Here is a 21,984-nt window from a genome sequence, read left to right on the forward strand (position 1 = left end):
GCATCCGTCCTGAGCTCGTCTTGAGAGCTCGTTTTGGGAAACACTTGAGGGGAGGCTGCATGCATGTGCGGACTTGGGACTTCATCTCCACGCATTCGCCAGACACAACTCTGGAATGATCGTGTGGCCTCCCCCATCTAGTCCACTCGCTTTGCGCCTATAGTGAGTGGCTGTATTCTGAGCCAAAGACCTAAAGAAGGAATTTAATGAATAAGCAAAGAGGAGCGGCATTCTGGGTGATCATTCTGTGACTGCTCCGTGTGTGTGCTCATCCACTCTTTGCCATTGATTTTGCTTAGGTCTTGTGGTTTTCGCAGTTGTGCCGCCTTGCCTTGCCTTGCCCTTGCGTTCAATCCGTCATGGACAGACGGTCTGTGGCAGGCGGGCAGACAGCAGCAAAACTGGCCGGAATTCCGGCACCGAGGCTCCACGGGCGGGCACCTCAGAAAGCCGGGCGCAGCACATAGAGTTGTCCAGCCACTGGCTGAGTGGGCTACGTGCTGAACTTTCGGGCATGCACGCCTTGGCAGATGACTCTCTGCCTGGTGATTGTCGTCAGAGCGAAGGTGACGAGAACATTGCTGGGGGTGGTGCGGGCGGGAGGGCCAGAAACTCCAAATCCGGAGCAGACGGAAGTCTGAGGCAGATCTCAGAGCTGTAGAGGCCATGACGTTTTGTTTTGGATTACCTTTGATTTCTTTGCTTCCCCTCTGGTTTTGGCTTTTTGGGCTGGGAGGGGGCTCTTTCCTGGCGCTTGTGTACTCCGTTGCCCAGAACGTGGAGTAGGGGGAACCACCGGGGGCGGAGTCCGATGCTCGTGCCTTCTGCCCCTCCGCCCCCCTCCAACATTCGGGGGTGTACCCCGCTTACCTCCGTACGGCGGCCCCGACATCTGGCTCAAAGTATTCCAGTGAAAGGGGCAAGGAGCTTGGCAGTAGGGAGGGCTACCGCTCTCGAATGTAGGGACCCGCTAGCAATGGCATGGGTGATGTCCATCGTCGATCGGTTGGCTTGTCGACCAAAGTGGTGTAGAGGAGGGGGAGGCAGGCAGTGAGCTGTCAAAGACGCTTTGTGCTGGTTTGGCTTCTCCCTTGGCCTTCCTTCCCTCATTTCGTCACGGGCGAAAACCTCTCTTGCCCTCCCCTCCCTCTTCCTACTTGGCGCTTTCCTTCCGTCGCGCACTTCCATACATACACACACACACACACACACACACACACACACACACGCACACACACGGAAGAGGCAATAAGCGGTGTCCGGGATGAGGGTGTTTCGCGATGGAAGGGGCTTGTTACTCCTGCCGAGGAAGGGTGACGGCTTGCAGCGTTTGCAACCACTGACCCGATCGATACTTCTCCTGCTCCCAATGCACGGACGGCTTCTTGACTGTCGTGTCGCTTCGCCCGCACGCGGCTGCTCGTCCAGAGCGGTCAGGATGGGGGTGGAGAGCAAGACGTCGACTAAGATGGCATTGGGTACTGATCAGCTTCGACGGACGGCCTGGGCATGGGACACAGGGCACGCACAACGAACAAGGAGGACTGGAATCATGATTGAGTCGAGAGGAGCGTGGGAGGAAGGTGCACAAACCGACTGAGCCGGCATGCACACTCATACCACCACCACCACCACCACCATCGTCAACACCATCGTGCATCGCCGCACACCAAGTACACCGCCTCTTTCGACGCGCCAGCTCATCAAGCACCTCTTCCAGACCACCACCGGTTCCCGTGGCTCCAAAAAAGGCTCGCCCAGGCCAGCTCGCCTGATACATCACCTCGTGGCCTCTGGACCATGCGAGATCCGGCAGCTTGGTAAAGGGTTGGAGGATGGAGGGGGCGCAGTTGATTCAAATCACCGGCGTCATCGACCCTCGAGTCTCCGCACCTTGGGATCCCGCCTTAACGCAACCTAGGTCTTCTAGCTCCGGCGGTAAAGTAAGAAGACCTACTACGGAAGGAAGAGGCTAAGTAGTAGACGGCGCCAAACGTTGTTGCTTACTCCCCTACCCTACCCATCATTCCATTAAATCGATCACACTCATCCTCGCCCCCCAAGCCATGTCTGAGTCTCAGGCTAAAAAATGAAATAAAAAAGACGATAAAGAAAGCCCGAGAACGCTACCGCCCGCCCCCCCCCCCCCCCCACTGACGGATCCGGCCCCCTCTCTTCCAGACGGCCGGGGGCGGGGCCGGGCCGATGTCCCCTAAGCACGCATCCGGCACAAGGGCCCTTGTCATGTATCTCCTCCAATATTTGTGGGGGGGATGCCGGCGGGTCCGAGACAAACGGGCGATGCCGGCGGGGCCACGCTTCTAACGCCTCGATCCAAACCCGATCGCATCCCCGCGGGTCGCATGGTCCGCAGGGGTGAAAAGAGCGACCCTCTCGAAGCAGCCGGGTGCTGCGGGGCCGATGACCGAGGGTCCAGAGGAAACCGCCAACTGGACCCGCCTAAGCAAGCCGGCGCCGGAGCGCTTGGCCGAGAGAGCCGCAAGCTGCAAGCTTCTGGCGACCTCCCGCGGTGGTCGCCTATCGTGGCCCCCAATACGAGGTCTCCTGCCCGTCAGTCGACCGCGGAACTCCTTAACTTTTGGTATTCCCGGCGGCGTTGCCTTTACCCCCTCCCCGTACCAGGCTGGCCCTACCTATAGTATCTCCATCATAGTTCCTAACGTGACTGTGCAAGGGGGCTGCTGCTGATGGCCCAACAGACCGCCGTGCCTCTGTGATGCTGCACTGCTCGCTGCAATGGACCTTTGATCGCCAAACCCTGGGCGCGTCGTCGTGACGTCAGCCCTGCAGTCTAAGGATCCTTATGGACTGACGTTAACTTGAAGCAAACGCTGGGTTAACTCCCTGGGCGGGGGCCCATCATTTCCTCTGGCGGCGGTTAGATTCGCAGGTAGGATTCCGGCCGTTGATATGTCTTGTTGGCTGTACTGTTCTAATACTCATCCCCGCATACCACGAGGGGACCACAAGCCAATCGTCCTTAGATGGAAAGCCCAAAGGCCTCTTTGTATATGCGTGCCAAGTCTTCAGTATCCATTGCTCCGATTTACATGATCCCAAGCAACAAAGTAGCGCACAGGTTGGCAGACCCTCCCCCAAGCATAAAAACACAAGTGAGATATGCGCGACCGAGGGAGGTGGCCCTCGGCCGCTTTCCAGACGACCTCAAGATAATACATACAGAGATCTCCGACTTCTCTGCTCGTGACTATCGTGCCAACCCATCATTTTCCCCATTAACACCGAGAGAACAAGATTGACATAGTAAATGAACGCCCATAGCGCACATCTTCCCGCCCATCAGTGCGAGAATAGAAATTGCTGCCGTCGCCAAGACACAAATGAGTCCCCAACAGAATAGAAACAACCCCAAGCCGGTAGCGCCAACCACCTCGTGCCCATCAGTCGCATGTAAGCGAGAATCATCGTCCATTGGTTCCCTCGAGTAAGAAAACCGATAACCGTGATGATCGGCTCCGTTCGTTGACGAGACGTGTCGCGGTACGCAACCATGTCCATCGGCACTTACAGACATTAATCCCAGTCTCAAGTCCCTCCTGCTGGTATTTTCTCCTGAACCTAATTTGGGGCGAGCAGCAGAAAGTAGCATTGAACGTGTAACAAACTGCTCCGAACCCATGCAACGTCGTCGAGATCAGGCCGATAAGTGCGGGGCCGGATTCCGGTCCCGCTGGTATTTGAAACGGAGCAAAGACACACGAAGTGTCTTGCTCAAGTGGAAGAAGAATCAAAGTCATAGGAAAGCAGCACTCTAGGAGTGAAACAGATCCCAAGCCCTCTCGCAGAGCTTGATGAACTCCTCGCGTTTTGCTCTCTGGCTCTCGGGGCTATCCCGGCCAGCACCGAACGGACCTCTCCTCTGCGGGGCCGGGCCATGACCCAAGGGTGGGCTGCCATCCTCATACTCGGCACGCGTGCGGCGCCGGCTGGCGCTTCGACTGGGATCGGCCAGCCTGCTTCCCGGGGCGGGAGAGGGCGGCGTAGGAGGCTGGTGAGCGTTTCCGTAGTGCACAATCTTAGGGAGCAGCTCGGGGCGACCTCCTGCAATCTCTTGCTGCGCCTCCTCGGCAGACTTGTACTCCCGCGCACGCCCGGAAGTCGGGGGGCCGTGTTGCATCTGGGGGGGGTGGCCGGGCGATGCCATAGGGGGTCGCGAGCTGCTTTGAGGGTAAAGCGAGTTGGGGGCGTTCTCGGGATGACCGGAGACCTGGCCGAAGACGTCACTGATGGGGGGCAGGCGGTTGTTGGTCTGGTTGGCGGGAACGTGGTGAATGTGGGAGGTGTTGGACAGAGTATTCGGTTGGTTCGCGATGTGACGGGTCAGAGGTGCGGGGTGTTGACGACCTGTGAAGGAGTGTCCCAAAGGGGCAGACTGGATGACGCGCTCGTTGGCGAAGGACTCGGCCGAGGGCGGCAGAATAGAAAGCTGAGCTTTGTTTCTGCGAGACATTCCAGGGGTCTTGGCCGCAAATTGCGACACGGGGTCCTTGCCGGAGGTGTCTGGACCGTCACCCTTGGCCGACTGCTGCTGCATTCTCTGCTCGATGATCATGCGTTGCTGATCCCTTACGCTCATGCTGCGCTGGAGCTGCTCCTTCATGATAGGGTCTTGCGTGACAAATCCAGGCGAGAGACAGGCGAGGCCGACCTCCTGGATACCCAGATTCTCCCGGGCAGTCATAGGTCTGGCGGTTCCGGGAGTGTTGGAGCCTGGATGAGCGCCCTTGTTGGACAGATCCAGTTTGCGGGGCCTGTGTCGGGTGGTTGGCAGGTCTGGGGAGTTGGGCTCCTTCTTCACGATAATCTTGGGGGCGCCATTGGCGTGTCGCGCACTGAGACAGCACATTGAGTTAGCTAAGGGCCACAGGAGACGCATAGTTATTCGGGAATGGAGCGACATACGTGCTGGGAGGAGATGACTTGGGGATTTGCGCGGCGCCTCTGGGGCTGCCGCTGCCTGAGCGATGTGCCGTCGCATTAGGGGTTCCAGTGGGGGCGAGAGTTCTTTGCTGAGCGGGCGAAGAAGCTGCGTGCTGAGCAGAAGACGCGGGAGCGAGATCAGAAGAGAACGACGTTCTGTCGTGGGGGGCTGGAGAGGGAGCCATTGCAATCGCTGTGCTCATAATTGCTATGCCGTCCGATGTGGGTTAAAGGATGAAGGGGGATTCCGTTCGAGGCGGGTTGCTGCTGCTGCACCCGTGACCTTTTTGCCCGTTTTGAGCTGCAAAAGGGTGCCTCGTTTTCGCTCTCCGACTGTGGGGAACGACTATGCGAGAAAGTGAGAAGAGTCTGTCGCAGATCAGGAGAGAATACGAGTTGACGATGTCGTCAAAAATCTGGGTGATTGAGATGGGCGGTTCTCCCTTGCTCGATGCTCCAATTTTTAATGGGCCTCAGGTGGAGGATATGTCGCGGAATGGTGAGATGGGTGAGTCCTTCTGTCGAGGGGATATCGCCAAGGCCGAGGACTCGACTTTTTATCGTTTGTAGGTCGGCTAGGCCTGGATTGGAAGTCTTTGTCCTTGGTATTCCCTATTTATACGGGCAGTGGACGCTGCGATTGGCGCTTCAGGCTTGCGCTTTGAGCTTGACGAAAATGGCCGAGAGCGGGCTGGTCGAGAGAAATTAGCCTTCGGGGCGTAGGTGCGCTGGGCGACGGTAGGCGGTAATGGCAGTGCGGTCTGGCTGCTGCTGTTGACCGTGGAAAATCGGAGCGCAGGCGAGTAGTTGGTCTGCTAGTATAGTTTGTGAAACAAACACGCCGAGTAATTGTAGAAGGAAATAGGAGGAGAAGAAGAAGATAAAATAAAACGAGCAGTCGGCCGAAGTTGCTGCTGCGTGGAGCGAGTCGGGGGCGCTGGAATGTGCAGCGTCGACTTGTGTGCCAGAATTAGTGGTGCCTGGGGCAGGCTGTCGGCATAAATTGACTGATTGACAAAGACAATGGGGGAGAGGGTCGACAAGTCGGCTTGTGTGTCAGGTGGTGTCAAGATAAGGGGGCAGATCAAGCTGTTTCTCTCCCTCGTGGTCGGTCTTTTTTTAGGGGAGCGGAGGGAATGCGATATCTCTCTCTCTTCCTTTCTCTCTTCCGAGTTTGGCAGGGGTATCTCCGTTATTAATTAGATGGCGCGAAACAGAAGAAGGCTGCGAGAGAGGCCGTCTTGAGTTCCGTGGGGTCGTCAGGTGGAATTGAGCGAAAAGAGAAGATTGTAGTTGTGAAATGGGTTGGGTGAGAAGAGGGGAAAGCGAAAGAACTCGTCTGCGACGTCAGGGTGAAAGGGTCAGGCGCGGAAGAGTTTGAGATGCTTGGGAAGAGGAGGGGTATGAGGGAAGAAGTAGAAGAAGGATGCGGTAGGGGAAGGGTGAAAAAGGTTGGAAGGGTAGCGAGCGCTGAACGAGACGAGGGTTGCAAAACAAAAGTTGAAAGAGGACAGAGGGGAGGGGTGGTGTTTAAAGGCTCGGATCCTGAGTCTCAAGTCTTGCCCAGGTCAAGGAAGGGGACCCAGGGCAGGGGGTACGGAGTACGGGAGACGGGGTGTGGTGACAATCCAGTGACAAGTGTGTCTAGCGATGAGAAAAAGGCTGCGACACGAAGGACGGGACTGGATGGAGAAAGCTCAAGAACCGACCGGGGCCGACACATACATACACACACACACACACTCAAACACACTCACACAGTGGAGGGATTGATCTTGGAGATGGCGGAGGGCGGTTCCTTGCGCTTGGAGGAGGGGGGATAAGTTTAGAGGGGCAATTGTATGGTTGTTTTATTTTCTTATGAAAGGGGGATACGGGGTGACACAATCATGGCCCAGCCGACAGACACACTGGGCCGTTTTATTTTCACCCAATTTATTTTCTCATCGACGTTATCCATTGCTCCGCGAATCCGATTCCAAGGTATATAACAGTGTCTGCAGGTCGTAGACTTGAAGAGCGACGACCACTTGCCACAAGGGGCTCCGGAGATGCATGCTGCACAGAATGGGGAGAGAGATAAAGAGAGGAAGAGAGAGGGAGAAAGGGACATGCGATTGACTGACTGGCTGGTGGATGTAACGAAGGGGAGGAGGGGTGCTTGTTCCGTGGGAGGAAGAAGAAGAAAATCAAGAGGGGGAGGCGTGTATCTACGGGGATAATATCAAGTTGCTGCTGGGGTTGCAAGTGCAGCAGCATTCATTCACCTGAACCTCTCTGAGTCTGTCACCATCACTGGTCAGGCCACACATGCCATATCCACTGGTGCTCTTGCGCCGTCCAAGCATGCACGCGCATGTTGGTGACGGTGGTGCAGTCTAGACTTCTAGTGTAAACCAATACTCGAACTCCATTTCGGTCAGTGGATAGATTATTTGAGCACAGGGTCGATTGGATGGGAGACGATGACGGCTGTGGCCTCTCCTTCGTCTTGTTTCTCTCTCATGCCCCGTTCACTTCGACCCTCATCACCAAGGCCCACCTTCAACTGGCGAAGCACTTCCAAGCGTCAGGCACAACGACAACAACAGCAGTAACCGCAACAGCTACATCATGTCAAGTAGCAGTCGTCGAGACCCATGTGTCTAGGAAGCCAGCTACTTCGGCTGTTGGTTGGTTCGCAGCCGTGTGGCAATAGTGGAGAGTGTGCCTCAACTCAACTCAAACCAGGACAGATCAAGACAGGAGCTTCCAGGGGTGCTAAAACCAACGTGGAGTGGGCAAAGTTAGGGGTGTTTTTGTCAATCATGCCTTAGACGGTTCGTGGGCGACAAAGTGATGAGCTGAGATGAGATGAGGATGTGTGGAGGAGCATGCCGAGCAGCGAGCCTGAAGGCCATTCATCATCTACGAATAAATGCGCAGAGACGTTGACCTGTCGAGGACATCAAAATCTGGCATTTCGCACCCACCGGGTCTTGAGGGATGGATGTGTGGACAGGGACGCCTAAGCTCCGTATTCATAGACTGTTTTACATTAATGCTCACACCCTTAGGTGGGGTTCTCTTTTTCTCTCTCTCACATTCTCGCTCATTCCCAGTCCCATCCTACCCTCTCGTCGGATCGTCGGTCCCCTGTCTCTGACTCCCACACAGCCCATACTTCCTATTCAGGAAAGGAGACGACGGGATGACAGGACTGGAGCTATGGCTGATCCACCCCCCCCCCCCCCCCCCCCCCCCCCCCAGAGTCCACTGGGAACGGATACCCCCGAACAACTCCTAATAACACATTCGAGTTAAATACCTCCTGTCGGCCATCGTGAACCATGGCATTACAGAGGCAGGTGCGATTCCTCGGCTTCCATGCACGAGGGGAGGCCGTGGACCACCTGGTGGCATCGCCACGACAGGGTCCAAGGACGGATACACAGTGATTTTTTGAAGCTGGCAGCTGGATGTGGAAGCTGCTACGGAATCTGTTAACCATGCCAGGCCATTGGGAAGCTAAGGCAAGGTACCTTTGCCGGCGTGCTTGAGGTGCCTTGCCGTGTTGGCTTTGCTTTGGATCAGGGCTGCGTTGGGATACTCGCACATCTTACCCCAAATCCCGCCCCCGCTCCTCAGTGTCCCAACTACCTTACAAGTTGCAGCAGAAAGAGCAGACTATTGTTTCTGATTGGGTTCGATACCGGCGAATGCTGCAACACTCAAGCCACCGCTGGCCCACTTGCCCGCGCCGTCACCCTCCTTTTCTCTCTTTTGAAGAGTCGAATCTCCTCAACCGGATTGCCAGGGTGGCCACAGATTGGCGGGCATAGATTGGCCTCATGGGTCGGCCTTCGACCTTGGACGACACCAGACGACAATTCTCCTTACGCGAGACAAGATATCCCCGATCTGCCAGGCACCCGAGGAGCCTCGCCTTCGCATTTGGTTGCTTGGCTATGGTTTTGGGCCAACCTAACAAGCCGAGTCTGAGGAATGGAGCGTGTAATCCCTATGTAGGTAGGTAGGTAGGTAGTTGGAACATACTCTCTCCTCTTGTTCCCAACCCAGCGTTACCTCCATCATCCATGTGCCGCGATTATTACACTCTATCACAGACAAGACTCACGGACAAGCCAGCCGGCGCTGAGCGCATTGCTTCTTCACAGTTGGTTGGTTGCCGATGGCGAGATCGAGTACGGCAAGGCACACCACAACCATACCCACACGACAGATTAAGGTACGGAAATTGTCGAGGAAGACCGGACGGAAACACAATTTCTCGGGTGCTTACTGCTTGCAGTATCGCTAGCGTCTCTGGTTCGGTTGACTTTGCCGCAGGTTACGGATACAGAGAAGACTCCTCCCGGCCGACGAATACCTCCGCAGCCTGAGCTCGATGACTCTTCTTCATTGCATCAGATCCGCCGCTTGGCCGCGCTTCGCTGTTCCATCCGACGCAGATCAGCCTGACATGTCTGCCCAAAACCAGCTCCATCGCCACCCAACGGCTTGTGTCGTGTATACTGAACTAAAGACGGTCTACAAAAACCCTTACCATGGGGAGACTATTTTCAAACATGCGTACCATCAATGTGTCCGCGGTTGCGGTTTCTGCCTTCGAGGCAATTCAACCCGCTGCTCAGCTTCTGCTTACCTTGCGAGAACCCCTAACGCTCCCACAACGGGGTTTGCCCTGCTAGTGGAGCAGCCGGAACCGGGACTCGGTTGTTTCAACCGCCGCAGCATGCAGCACATAGAAACGCCCATCGCTTTCACCGCCGTCTCATCCTGTGCAAGAAAGCGTGGATGGTACACTTACAACCACGTCTACGTCTTACGTGCTAGGCTCCGATGGGCCAGACGACGGAGGGGCCCCGCGAGGCGCCTATCGTCACTATACTGTCGTCATGTCGCCGTCGCCGAGTGTATTGTAAAACACTGTGAAGGAGGGGGCGGGGGGCTGGTAGTATTGATAGCTTTCAACCTGTCACCGGACCCTGAAAAGCACCGCCAGACGGCCAGCCCGGATGGCTTGTGCTTACGCCAACGGGTCTACATCGTACACTTACCGGGAACGCCTGCGCCTGCGCCTGCACTTGGTACCCGTGCCTGAGCTTTTCCACACCTCGGTGCTAATGGGTACTCCCCAACTACAAGTAGAGTCGTGGTATTAATATTGGTGCTGTTCGTGCCGCGCCGCCGACCGTCTGCGGGTCATTGGGCAAGCCGAACGCTTGCGCAGGGTTTCGACACGTTGAACTCTCTCCTGTCCGGCAGATTTTAGACAATGCGGCCCCCAAGGGAACCCCGAGATTGGGGGATGACGGTGGTGGTGTGGCGAGCAGGTGGAATGGGAAAGGGAAACTGCTGACAGCCCCCAGAGAACGAGTGACCTACGTGCAGCATCTGCATCCAGAACTACCTCGAATGCAGAAGCCTGTGTGGATTGTGACGTCCAAATCTCTTGGCTCATTGTCGGAAACACGAGCCGAACGAGCTCATCGGAGTTCTCAAGAAGTACAATCGAAGGAGGGGACGGACATTCGATCCTCGATTGACGATTGACGAAAAGCCCTGTCTCTCCATGTTTCCTAGAGTCCTTCGAGTGGTGGGTTCCAAACCCCAAACGATGCAATGAGTTCATTGCCAATCCAACAGAGAGAGCCTGAAATTTCCCATGATAGGCTCGGGATATTTTGACAGAAATTCGGACGAGACTCTCACCGGTGAAATATAGTGCTTCCCCACCTTTGCTCGTCCACTATCAAACCCCTCGCCCGCCCGCCCCTGATCACATTCATCTGACGGACCCAGTAACTCCACATGGATGAATCTGCACAAGGTCGGTTGCCCAATCGGCCATCAATGGCTCAAACAGGACGGCGGGCACCGTGGCTCGCCTTTCCTGTTGGTGTTGCGCGGCGGCACGCCAGTCACCGCCAGCAAGCTAGGAGCTAGAGGCGGCGTTCCCACTAACAATAGAGCAAAGCGAGTCCCTCGACTCTGATTGCTTGTCGTTGCCGCGCTGCTAATCGCAGTTGCTCAAGAGACACGAAGAGCGTCGAAAGCAGCTGGCTTCTTATTCAGATCATGTGTTCTGCTGCGGCATGCCTCTTTCGCCATGCCCGCATGGGATATCGACCACGACAGTCATCGACGATCCGTAGCCACTCGTAGGGCGACTGGTCATTGCTGAAACCCGCCCCTCCCATTTACAATATTGAACCTCGCCTGAGCCTCCTGAAGGCTGAGTTGGCGAGATTACCATCAGCATTCTATATCCGTACAAAGTATGGAGTACTGCTGGCTTAACAGTCGGGCGCTCTCTCGCTCTCTCGCTCTCTCTTCTGTCTCCTCCACACGGCAGGGTTGGGCAGAGCTGGGGTCCGGAAGGGTGGACACCCATGCCAACCCGTTCCTGAAGATCCCGGCAATATCAGACAACGGTTAAGCCGCAAACCCACTTGTATCACCAGCCTCTTTTCAGTCGCTCGGTTAAGAGGCTGAGTTGTGATGTGGCACACGCGCGCACGCACCATCAGCATGAAGTTGATTAGTCGAGTCTGAGAGTTGCAGCCTTCTCCACGCCGCCGTCGTCGGTCACCGCTGCCGGTGCCAGTTCCTGCGCATGCTGTCGACTATCAAATTTCCCTCCTTCTCATGCATCCATGCTAAATCGCAACTTGATGTATTCGTAGATGGGAAAGGCAGTATTGCCACGACGATCGACTCCTCCTGATCTATCGGTTTTCAGGTGTCATCACTCCGCTCTGTTCTGCACTTTGTCGAACCCATGCCCTCGCTCATCCCCCCCTGTCACCCAAATCCCCACTAGAGTTCCAGGTTCGTCGTCGACGTTACATCCCCTTGAAATTTCCTTTCCATCTTCCTTCGGGACGACCAACCCCATCTCCAATTGGAGCAGCAACTTGCCTTCATACCGGATACAGACGGACATCTCTCTCAGCTCGTTCCGTAGCCGCGTGGGATCGAGAAGAAATCTTGCCTTTTGACTTGTGCGTAGCTCTCGCAACTGTCCATACACCAACACCTCCCCCATGTTTCTCCCGCCTCCGTCCCATCTCTCGACGAGGACCCGGGTGCTCACAGACAATTTTGCCGTCAATTCTTGTTCATTGTCTGCAAAGCCATCCGTCAACCCATGCGACTGCGTACGGTGCTTCCTGCCAATCCGGATAGGGATAGCGGTACGTATCGCTCTCATTGCCTTTACCTCACACGGTCACGATACATCGTAGTATCCCCTGATTTCCCCTCAGCCAAACCCCAACGACTGGGCTGCGGTTTGAGGACGAAGAAAGCGAGCCAATCATGTTTGAGAAGCTGGTTTGTCTTGAAACAAGATGGGCGGTTGGCGGCCAATCAAAACCTGTTTCTGATGTGACAGCGCCGGGCGATCACGAAACTGTGAAGTTTGGGTTGGCAGCCGCTTAGCAAGCCAACAACACAATCCGAACGCAGGTCGTCTGACCGGGAGGGGGGTAAACCAGGGCGGCCTTTCTGGGCTTGGAGCAGGAGCGGCGGGTCGCTTTCTCTGCATCGCGCTTTGGCTACTCCAGAGTCCAGGATCGCGATTATGTTTTCTGCCTGTTAGCCTCTCCCCATCCCTTGTCTCTGGCATGGGGTTTGGGGCTTGCGGCGAACGATGTGCAATGTTGTGAAACGTTCAAACCCGTGTTGATGTCTCCACCCTTCCGCGCGCTTTGGAGCAGACATCAAGAATTCCAACACCTAAGCAAATATCACATGGTTCGTTGTTCGGGGCGTTTCTTCAGGGTCTCGCCCAGACATTCACCCGGTACCTGGCTGTCGGTTCATTGATTTACAAGATTTACAGAGACTTTCATGATGCCGCTGTCGATGACTCCTGGGATCCCAGATACTACTTACCGCGCCTCTAGTCGGGCCCAGTCCACCGCCGTCAAGTCACAATGATTCTGCAACACGCCAGAACCGCGGCTTGGGATAGATTATCGACAAATGGAAGGCGATGGATGCCTACGATTGGTGACCCGGGCTCGAGGGAATGAATCAGTGCGTGATTGCTTTTCCTAGAACGTTTGGCGCATACTCAAGTTTGGTGGCTTGGGGGACATATATCAGTCAGTCGTCCCTGTCTCGATCGTTGCACTCGGCCAGTTAGCTGCTAAGTTGCTTGCTGCAGATGTCATTGAAGTCTTTCGTTTTCGACTGCGTCTCGCCGCGCACCACGCGCCACGCATTTTTTTTATTGACTATTCATTTCCCCCATTACGGAACTTTCTACCAAGCGGCGCGGCATCACAGTTTTGTAAGTCGCAGCGGGCGAGCGAGTGGACCATCCGTGGTCAGCATGCTTGGCAAGCCGCAATTTTATTGGCAATGGCAACGTGAAAAAACAGAACGGGATGACTGCTTTTTCTTCTTCTTTTCTTCTTTTTTCCTTCTTCGTTTGGTATTTTCCACCTGTTGGAGGGACAAGACTTGCCCGAGATCATGCAACTGCCGAGCAATAGACTTTTCCATCGTTGAATAAGAGGGTATGATTTTCTATTGTTTCTTTGTCACTTGTGGCGCTTAGGTATGGCGGCGATAGAAACCATCCATGTTGGCGATGTGACACTTGACCGAGGGGGGCAAGATTAGGTAACACAGCGTTCTATAGTGACCGGCTGGCGCCGGATGGAGCTCGAAAGAGAGTGCCGCAGCGCCAACTGTCAGCTTATCAAATCGACCCGCGGTACCGTTATCAAAAAAATTCGGGAAGCCGCTGCAAGTCGCAGTTTTCGGCTTGAGAGGTGAACTGAACGATACCCACGACCAGACCGGAAGACGAAATACAGACACGCTACGCCAGGACTTCCATTCGGTCAAACAAACCAGGAGGCTTCGTATTCAGAAGAGTATATAAACATAAAAGCCACACCAAAAATACCGAAAATGCCCGGCAGAACGACCTCAGAAGACGTCCCCATGGACGAGGCGCCCACGTCTTACCAGCCCGAAGAGGAGGCCGAGGCCCAGGATGAGTCGCCCGAGCAGGAGGAAGAGGAAGAGGAGGAGGAGCCCCAGCGCGTCAAGATTGTGAGTCTATCTACCCCCGCCTTTAATTCTGGTCATCGTCGTGTTTAAGGTGAGGTAAGAGCTGACCCGCCCAACAGCTGCCCGGCTCAACAGACACTGCCGCCTCATTCGAGTTCATTGACGAGGGCCACACGCTCGGGAATGCGTTGAGATTCATCATCATGAAGAAGTAGGACATCTCACTTCCGGCACGGTTCAATGCTACAACTACACCGTCGCTAACACTGCGCTCAGCCCCGATGTAGAGTTCTGCGCCTATGCCATTCCCCACCCCTCAGAGGCCAAGATGAACATCAGAATCCAGACCTATGGTGAGCAAACCCCCCCACCCCCAGGGCCATTCGCGGCATCTCTTGAAAACAAGCTGACCGCCTCGTCACAGACGGTACCGCCGTCGCGGCTCTGCAAAAGGGCCTCAAGGACTTGCAAGCCCTCAGCGACACCGTCGCCGAGGAGTTCATTCGCGCCAAGGATGAGTTTGGCCGTTCGTAGTAACCTGACAAGGCTTTCTTCACATGCCAAAACAGACTGGGCGTTTAGGGATCATCAGTTGCATAGAGAAAAGAGAGAGAGAGAGAGACAACCCTAGTGGAGTTTTCGCGTTGTTTTGCGGGAAATGGCTTTTTTTTCGTTGTTGAAATTGTTGTATAGTTTATGTACACGAGCTCTGATTCCATCCAGCGCTCTTAGTTGCGACCCTAGACGAGGTTTGATCAGCATGTGCGTCAACAACCCAGACAGGCCGACGCCTCTCCTTCCGTTTGCGAGTCCTCTCTCGGGGGTGTGCATCCGGTCCCTTGTAGCCGTTATCCCGCCGTCGCGACTTACCTCCAAAAATCCGGTCATGAAGTTGTTGGGCAACCGCTTGTCACCTCTGAAGTTCTCCTCCTTAAAGTAGGACATAATGTGCGTGGTCTGCTTCCAAAAGTTCATCGTCTCCTAAAATTGTGTGCCGGGTGTCAGCTTTCGCACGTTCTCCATTTCATCCGTGTCTCATCGTATTGAAGGCTCGTCCTCTCTCTTCCTCTGTACCCTCATACAACCTTCAATAAGTAGGTCGGTTCCATACCTGGTATTCGGCGTGGCTCTTGAAGAGAAGGACGTCCACCACGGGAAGCTTTTTGGCGAACCTGTGACGCTCGAACTCCTCGCGTATCCGTGTGCGGAGGACAGACACCGGCAGGGGAACGTTGTACATCGTCTGGATCTCAGGCGCCTGGTACCGCATCACCGGATTAGCACTCTACCTGTGTTCCTTTCAACTCAATTGCGAATGCTCGGTTTAGGTCGAAGATTCGTCAATCGAATTACCTGCGGTGGGCTTGTCGGAAGGGAGGGGGGGAACATACAGCTCGGATCCATTCTCTGTACGTAGAGAGAACCCGGCGCTTTGCGTCGTTCCAGTTGGCCGCTGGTCAAGGGATCAGTGGGAGATCATGGGAGTCAATTGGGACGCGCTACTCACACTGCCGAGTCGTCTTTGCAAATTGGGTCGGAGTGATGGCCATGGTGGGCGCGACGATGCTGGTGAAGGGGAGGAGAGCGGGTTGCTGCTGCGTAATTGCCGACCGGCGTTCTGTTCGTCGTCGGGAATCTTGTGAAGCTCTCCGATCCAAGGTTGGGGGAGAGCCGCCCAATCACGTGCTGCTCCTTAGTCAGCTTGATGGCCAAGCACAGCAAGTGAGATAAGTGACTATCGAAAGTCTTTGCCCCACTACATACATTCCTTGTGTACTCAGTCTTCGAACACCAACCCCTTCGTCATCCAGCATACGACCGCGACGCGACCGAGTTTCGAAACGACTACCCGTTTACGCGAAACTTCCTCACGAAAAACGCCAGCTCAAAGATGCCTCCAGTACGATCCTCGAAGCGCAAGCCGCCCCCAGAAGGCTTCGGCGACATCGAGGACCAGCTCCTCATATTCCAGAACAAAATGAAGGACGCGCAGAACAAGCCACCGCCGACGGGGCCGAAGCATCAGGCGCAGTGGGAGATCTTCCAGATCGCGCACACACGAAGCAGATATATCTACGACCTGTACTACGAGAAGGAGGCCATTAGCAAGCAGCTGTACGAATGGCTACTAAAGAACGGGTATGCCGATGCCATGTTAATCGCCAAGTGGAAGAAGCAGGGTTACGAAAAGGTATGAGCACCCCCCCGAGCCGTTCTCCCACGATTGAATACTAATGCCCGCGACAGCTCTGCTGCCTGCGCTGCGTCCAGACCAAGGAGACCAACTTCAACTCGACGTGCATATGCCGAGTCCCGAAAGCCCAGCTCAAGGAAGACCAGGACGTCCAATGCGTCAGCTGCGGGTGCCACGGCTGCGCCTCTAGCGACTAGAAGATTTTGCGCAGCTGCTCGACGACTTTTCTTGGGAAACTCATATCCGCGAGGCTTTCAGCCGTGGAGGACTGGCGTTCGGCGCTCGGTGTGGGGGATGATTCCGACCTAGTGTACGATCACTCTGGTCATGACTTTGTTGCAAAGAGGTAGTGATCCTTTCAATTGACCGTTTTGGTATCATAATTGCCTAGACGCTAATCGAAATAGTGCTATGATTCGTGACATCTTCATCGTTTTGCAAAGCCAGCCCGCCCACCGCCCCTTCCGAACCGCACGCTGTTGGGGACGAACTGCAGCGCCGACATGGCGCCGGCGAGGTCATCCATTTCCGTATCTAGATGTTCTGCGATTGCTGACTCGGTGAGCCCTGGCTCCTTGGATGTCTTGATGGCATCATTCCCTGTCTGTGATTGTTTGCCTTGCGACGTGGACGACTCCAAGATGCTCGATCTGCGTTTTGACTCCTTAGTCGTGCTGAAAGTGCCAGACGATTTCCGTTGGTGGTGACCGCCTTCAACGAGCAATGACCGTCGCCCGTCGATGCCCTCTCTTGTCAAACCGAAGAAGTAGTTTTTGGGAAAGCTGTGTTTGTCAATGAGATGCATGCGACGTTTCCGCGGCGTCATGCATTTTCTTTCGCAGCCTTCGACGAAACAGGAATACTGCGGCCAGCGCTATTAACATCCTGATTATAGGCAGCGAGGGTTGGTGTTCATACCGTGTGCTCTCCTCTTTCCCGCCTGACAGCGGCGAAGGAATCGTGGCACTCCTCGTGATGGACGTTGAGCAGATGCTCCGACGGCAGGTTCCTCCCGCACTCCAGACACCTGTTTGTGTGCGTCTTCACGTAATGCGCCTCATATTCGTCGTATGATTTGAAAGTCAGAGCCTCTTTGTGAGGTGGCATGGAGCATTTCATCGCAACCCTGTCAGGTGCCGCCGTCTCGGCTAAATGTTCCAGTTCTGTGAATTTGGTGACGCGGTCATCTGTCACGAGCGTCTCTGAACTGCCCTCCCTATCTGCCGGATAGCCAGAGGAAGACTGTTCCCCTTCGGCCTCTCGTGAGCGTTTCATCTTGAGTGAGGCCAAGTGACGGGGTTGAATACTTGCAGATCACCACCGAATCCCGCGAGCCGCGTTACTGAGTTGGTGTCCCGGAAGTATATTTGGGGGGAATGGGCAAAAGCAGGGACGAGGCTCAAGGCTGGCTGTGGCAGTCCGATGTTCAAGTAAGATTTGTGTAGCGTTTTGCGCATGTCAGCAAATCAGCGGTGATAGGCAAATGATGATAGAATCGCATGGTTTGTCCAGCGGGCAGTCCCAAGGACGGAGCCGTGGCGGGGGCATTGACGGGTCAAAGACCTCTCAAAAAGCCGGAAAGTCAGTCGTCATGGTTGGGAGTCCTAATAGAGGCAAGGCTGACCAATGGCCAGTTGGGAGCACTTGCGGACAAGCGGCCCCCGGGCGAGCACTGGACGTACCTCCAATAGACTCCCACAAAATGAAGGGACCAATCCCACTGGGCACGGGCCAGTGCGATTGGCAGCTGTTGAGGGGCTCCATCCACCATAAACCGATTCCCCAAGGTAGGTACCAACCAGGGAACGCTGTGTATTGCCTATGAGCTAAGTTCGTGCGTCTCATTGAGACCCGACATCACCATCTTTTTTCTCTCCTTTCCTCCCTTTTGCACCCTCTCCTACCTCTGTTTCTGCCTACCACTCGCGTCCTGCACTTGTCGTCTGAGTGTTTCCCCTCCCCTTTTTGAATGTCTACTCTGGGTGACGCATTGCTCGTCGCTCCTTCCCTCCAAACCTCCGCCCAATGTTTGTCTCCCCAACTTCATCACCCCGAGTACCTGCCACCACAACAAGCCTTGGAGCCGACGCCCCAATCCCACCACCACACCCATCATCGTCACCGTTGCCTCTGCCTCTGCCCTCGATCCGACGTTGTCGTTCACGAAGCGCTTGCTACCTACCAAGTTATGGATCGCGCGCGCACTCAGGGATCGGTTTCGAGAGCGTGTGAGCACAGCACGTAGCTTCAGGCTCTTCCATCATTTTGTTCCCTTCTTGAATTTTTTGGAGTCCCGCACCTTCCACAACAACCCCCTCCATCGCGCAAATCATCGCAACACCCAACATCACCCACCCCTCGCCGATCGCCAATCGTAAGGCCCAGCTCTGCTATCCTACAATATGGGTGATCACATAGAAGCTGCAAAGCAGGCCTGGCAGTGAGTTCTATTCCGTTCTTCTGCATTTACTGCTTGCGCCAAGTCTGCCGTCGTGGACAAGCGCGCGCACTCCATCCATAACGATCCCTTGGGGTCCATGCGACTCCGGGCGCTTACTTTCCGTTGCTGACCTTCGAGTGTAGCCAAGCCCAGAAGCTTCGCAAACATCTGCAGAAGGAGATTGAGAAGCTCAAGAGCGACTCCGATGGCAACGACCTTAAGCATTTCGAGGCCTTAGAGGGCGTCATTTCCTCGTACGTATCCGATGCGTCCCCGTGGTCTACAATACCTTTCTGACTTCTTGGCCTCCTGACAGTCTCCGACTCGCTTGCCTCCACGTCATATTTCACGATTTCGAGTATTCCGCCACCGAAAAGGTCGATTCCAACCTTTGGCAAGCACACAGTATTGTCAATAGCGAGTACCGAAAGGTTCTCGGTCGTCTGAGATCGTCGCAGCTTGCTGTACAGAAGCGCAAACTGGATAGGATGTACAGCGCCTTCCTGAAGACTGCGCAGAAGTTCTACATCGCCTTCATCCAGCGGCTGTCCGCCGTCTACCCGATTTCCGAGCTCCAGCGCATTGCAGAGGGCATCAAGGCAGAGAAGCTGGCCGAGGAGAACCCCATGGCCAATACCACGCCCGCTGTCCGCCAAATCATCCTCAAATATGTCCACTCAGCGCTCATTCACCTCGGTGACCTCTCACGATACCGGATGCAAGCACGCCACAGGGTCCCCAGCTACGAGGCGGCCTTGACCTACTATTCCCTCGCCCACGACATCGTCCCCACCTCGGGCTTCGCGCACCACCAAATGGGTATCATCTATTTGGATGAGAAGAAACACCTAGACATTATATACCACTTCTATCGTGCCATGGCCATCGAGGAACCTCATCCAATGGCTTCGCAGAACCTTGAGGCTGAGTTGAAGAGTCTCCAGGGGCCCATCACGCCGGCTCGGCGCACCGGCCCCCCTGATACGCAGGAGGCATTCGTAGCCTGGTTCGTCCGGTTGCACTCTCACTTCAGCAAAGGGGAGATCTTTTCATCATACCAGGAGCTCGAGAAGGAGGTGGTCAATCATTTGGAGATTGCGATCAAGGCACCAAACACTCAAGCCATGCTCCTCAAAATGGTCTTGCTCAACATCTCTGCTTTTTACGCGTCCAATGAGAAACTGAACGGCAAGTGGAAACACTAGTGTTGAAAATTAACATGCTGACTTGCCATAGGCAAACGGACTGAGGCTGCTCTGCGATCATCTCACTTCATCTTGCGTCTGAATGCTCGGTTCTTTATAACGTTTTGCCGTCTCCTCAAAAAGGAGCTGGAAAAACTTATCGGAGAACAGACACCTGACCAACAGGATGGCACTGTGGACAAAGTCACAACCTTGATAGAGAACACTCTCCCATTTGTTCGTCTGTACGCCGCCTGGTTGGTTGCCTGCCGCGCTGAGATCATGCGTGCCCAAGACACTCCGGAACTCTTCGTCAAGGACATGTACAGAGGCTTTGCCAAGGCACTGACTGGCCTTTGCGAGATGTATGGCAACGAAGATCTCAAGCTGGCCCCCTACCTACTTGCCGAGGACCAGGAAGCCATAGGGATGCTTCCGCTCTGCGACCCACAGCTGCCGGGCAGTTGTCGTCTCAACTACAACGAGGATACCGGAAGCCTGAAGCCGCAGGTCGAACACTATGGCGGTCAGAAGCTCAGCGGTCTGCAAGAGACGTTTTCCAGAGTCTTGGACACAATCAAGTGCGGGTTTTTCCTCGCCAATGACGATACAGACTTCCCCTTCACCTACACCTCGTCTCCTAAGGGACTCACCTTCAAACACGAGGAGGACTACACGCCCAAGCCTGAGGTTGTTGCCGCCATTACTCAACCCTCGGTTGCGGGAAACGCCCCTGCCGAGGTTGTTATCGCGCACCGTGAACGGCCTCAGCATTCCAGTCGTGCCAAAAATACTTCTCCGAGTTCAACACCATCTGTATCCCACCACGATGCAGCTCCGCCGCAGGTGCATTCGCACTCTACCCCTGGCCGCCAAAAGGTTCAAGGCCAATCTGAGTCGCATCCTACTCCGGGTCGCAACAGAGCCCAAGGCCAGTCTGAGTATGATTTCAGTTCTGATGCTGATATGCTGCACATGGTCAACGACTTCCTCATGCCTCCTCAAGCTCACATGTCTTCCACGGAGAGTCACGAGGAGACTTCCTATGGAATGAACTCGGTCATGGCTAACGAGGTATTTGGTGTGCCCCCAACCAATAGCCCGCCTGCGCTCGGATCCGCCACAGCCAAGACGTTCCCAAGCCTGCCATGGAATATGATTTACACCCCAACGCCCCAGGGCAAGAACTCGGAGCTAACACCACCAGACCGCGCCATCCGCGATGCAGCTGCTCGGCAATCTTTTGATGGCAGTGCTGACCCCAAGAGAAACGTATCGGCCTCTGGCCATGCGATGTTTGATGACCCATTCGCGGATTTTCGCGAGAACCAGTACCTGCCCCAGCGGCAGCAGCAAGCGCAGCAGCGGCCCTTCGCCAGCACTCCTGACATCACGGCTCATCAAGACCGCCTGCTGCAGGCGTTTGGCAAACAGCCTACCGACTCGAGGTCCATGAGCCGTGACTTCTCAGGCGCAGGTTACGGCCTGTGGGGAACCCCATACGCGGAACTCAACCCCAATACGCTGCAGCCCAGGGCGTCGTCTACCCATGCTCGCTCGTTGAGCGCGTCTCGGCATCAGTACGCCCAAAGCCCCAGCATGGTTCAGGGTGCTGCAGAGAACTTTTTGCCGTCTTCGGGGACCCAGTTTTCCAACGTCAGCGGCATCTACCAAAGCACTCCATGCAACGGCATCAACTACACGGCGACAACTGCTTTCGGAAGAGGCCCTATCGCTGACATGCGGGAGGACCCTACCCACTACAAGAATCTGGTCAGACAAAACGGAGGTGCCGCTACTGACGGCTACACGGCCGGGTATAACGACATGATTCTTCAGTCTGCTATGGCCGACGAGATGAAGCGCGCGTCGGGCCCGAGCACGCGTCATTGAATCATGTTGATGCAGAACCTCAACCTGACAGTTCTTGCCCAACGCGCGCCCGCCTTCCAGGCGGCGTGATTGGAAAATCAATACCTCATGTTTGCTACCGCGATGTAAGGTTTCCTAGTGGTCGACAACCAGCAGCGACCTTATGCTAACCAATTTTTTAATTTTTTTACTCTAGCAAAAGTCAACATGATCGCCTGGTTTGTCTACACCTTGGTCCGACAAATGTTTTGAACGGATTTCACTTGGGACGATGGAGGAAGCGATGGCCTAGGATTGTC

General features: G+C 55.1%; 7 protein-coding genes across 7 annotated transcripts; 4 read left to right on the forward strand and 3 right to left on the reverse strand.

Annotated features, from left to right (window-relative positions):
* Window positions 1-3,793: 3,793 nt before the first annotated feature.
* On the reverse strand, window positions 3,794-5,165 carry CH63R_02349 (uncharacterized protein; the record flags this gene model as incomplete). Its single annotated transcript, XM_018297324.1, has 2 exons — window positions 3,794-4,874; window positions 4,945-5,165. 2 exons carry the CDS (start codon window positions 5,163-5,165, stop codon window positions 3,794-3,796), a joined length of 1,302 nt encoding a protein of 433 aa, XP_018162140.1.
* Window positions 5,166-13,893: 8,728 nt separating this feature from the next.
* Window positions 13,894-14,529, forward strand: CH63R_02350 (DNA-directed RNA polymerase i and iii 14 kDa polypeptide; the record flags this gene model as incomplete). Its single annotated transcript, XM_018297325.1, has 4 exons — window positions 13,894-14,037; window positions 14,115-14,206; window positions 14,272-14,348; window positions 14,420-14,529. 4 exons carry the CDS (start codon window positions 13,894-13,896, stop codon window positions 14,527-14,529), a joined length of 423 nt encoding a protein of 140 aa, XP_018162141.1.
* A 194-nt stretch (window positions 14,530-14,723) lies between these two features.
* CH63R_02351 (NADH-ubiquinone oxidoreductase 14.8 kDa subunit) lies at window positions 14,724-15,545 on the reverse strand (the record flags this gene model as incomplete). The annotated part of the gene is made up of 5 exons (XM_018297326.1): window positions 14,724-14,735; window positions 14,866-14,976; window positions 15,107-15,253; window positions 15,387-15,448; window positions 15,503-15,545. The coding sequence occupies 5 exons, from the start codon at window positions 15,543-15,545 to the stop codon at window positions 14,724-14,726; spliced, it is 375 nt and encodes a 124-aa protein (XP_018162142.1).
* Window positions 15,546-15,886: 341 nt separating this feature from the next.
* On the forward strand, window positions 15,887-16,386 carry CH63R_02352 (Cell cycle control protein cwf14; the record flags this gene model as incomplete). The annotated part of the gene is made up of 2 exons (XM_018297327.1): window positions 15,887-16,186; window positions 16,243-16,386. The coding sequence occupies 2 exons, from the start codon at window positions 15,887-15,889 to the stop codon at window positions 16,384-16,386; spliced, it is 444 nt and encodes a 147-aa protein (XP_018162143.1).
* A 230-nt stretch (window positions 16,387-16,616) lies between these two features.
* On the reverse strand, window positions 16,617-17,464 carry CH63R_02353 (Zinc finger protein; the record flags this gene model as incomplete). The annotated part of the gene is made up of 2 exons (XM_018297328.1): window positions 16,617-17,051; window positions 17,108-17,464. 2 exons carry the CDS (start codon window positions 17,462-17,464, stop codon window positions 16,617-16,619), a joined length of 792 nt encoding a protein of 263 aa, XP_018162144.1.
* Window positions 17,465-18,591: 1,127 nt separating this feature from the next.
* CH63R_02354 (Telomerase activating protein Est1) lies at window positions 18,592-19,834 on the forward strand (the record flags this gene model as incomplete). The annotated part of the gene is made up of 3 exons (XM_018297329.1): window positions 18,592-18,629; window positions 18,773-18,883; window positions 18,946-19,834. The coding sequence occupies 3 exons, from the start codon at window positions 18,592-18,594 to the stop codon at window positions 19,832-19,834; spliced, it is 1,038 nt and encodes a 345-aa protein (XP_018162145.1).
* A 261-nt stretch (window positions 19,835-20,095) lies between these two features.
* On the forward strand, window positions 20,096-21,706 carry CH63R_02355 (telomerase activating protein Est1; the record flags this gene model as incomplete). The annotated part of the gene is made up of 1 exon (XM_018297330.1): window positions 20,096-21,706. One exon carries the CDS (start codon window positions 20,096-20,098, stop codon window positions 21,704-21,706), a length of 1,611 nt encoding a protein of 536 aa, XP_018162146.1.
* Between the last annotated feature and the right edge of the window lie 278 nt (window positions 21,707-21,984).

This window comes from Colletotrichum higginsianum, chromosome 2, assembly GCF_001672515.1.
Source record: "Colletotrichum higginsianum IMI 349063 chromosome 2, whole genome shotgun sequence".
NCBI classification, from domain to species: Eukaryota; Fungi; Ascomycota; class Sordariomycetes; order Glomerellales; family Glomerellaceae; genus Colletotrichum; species Colletotrichum higginsianum.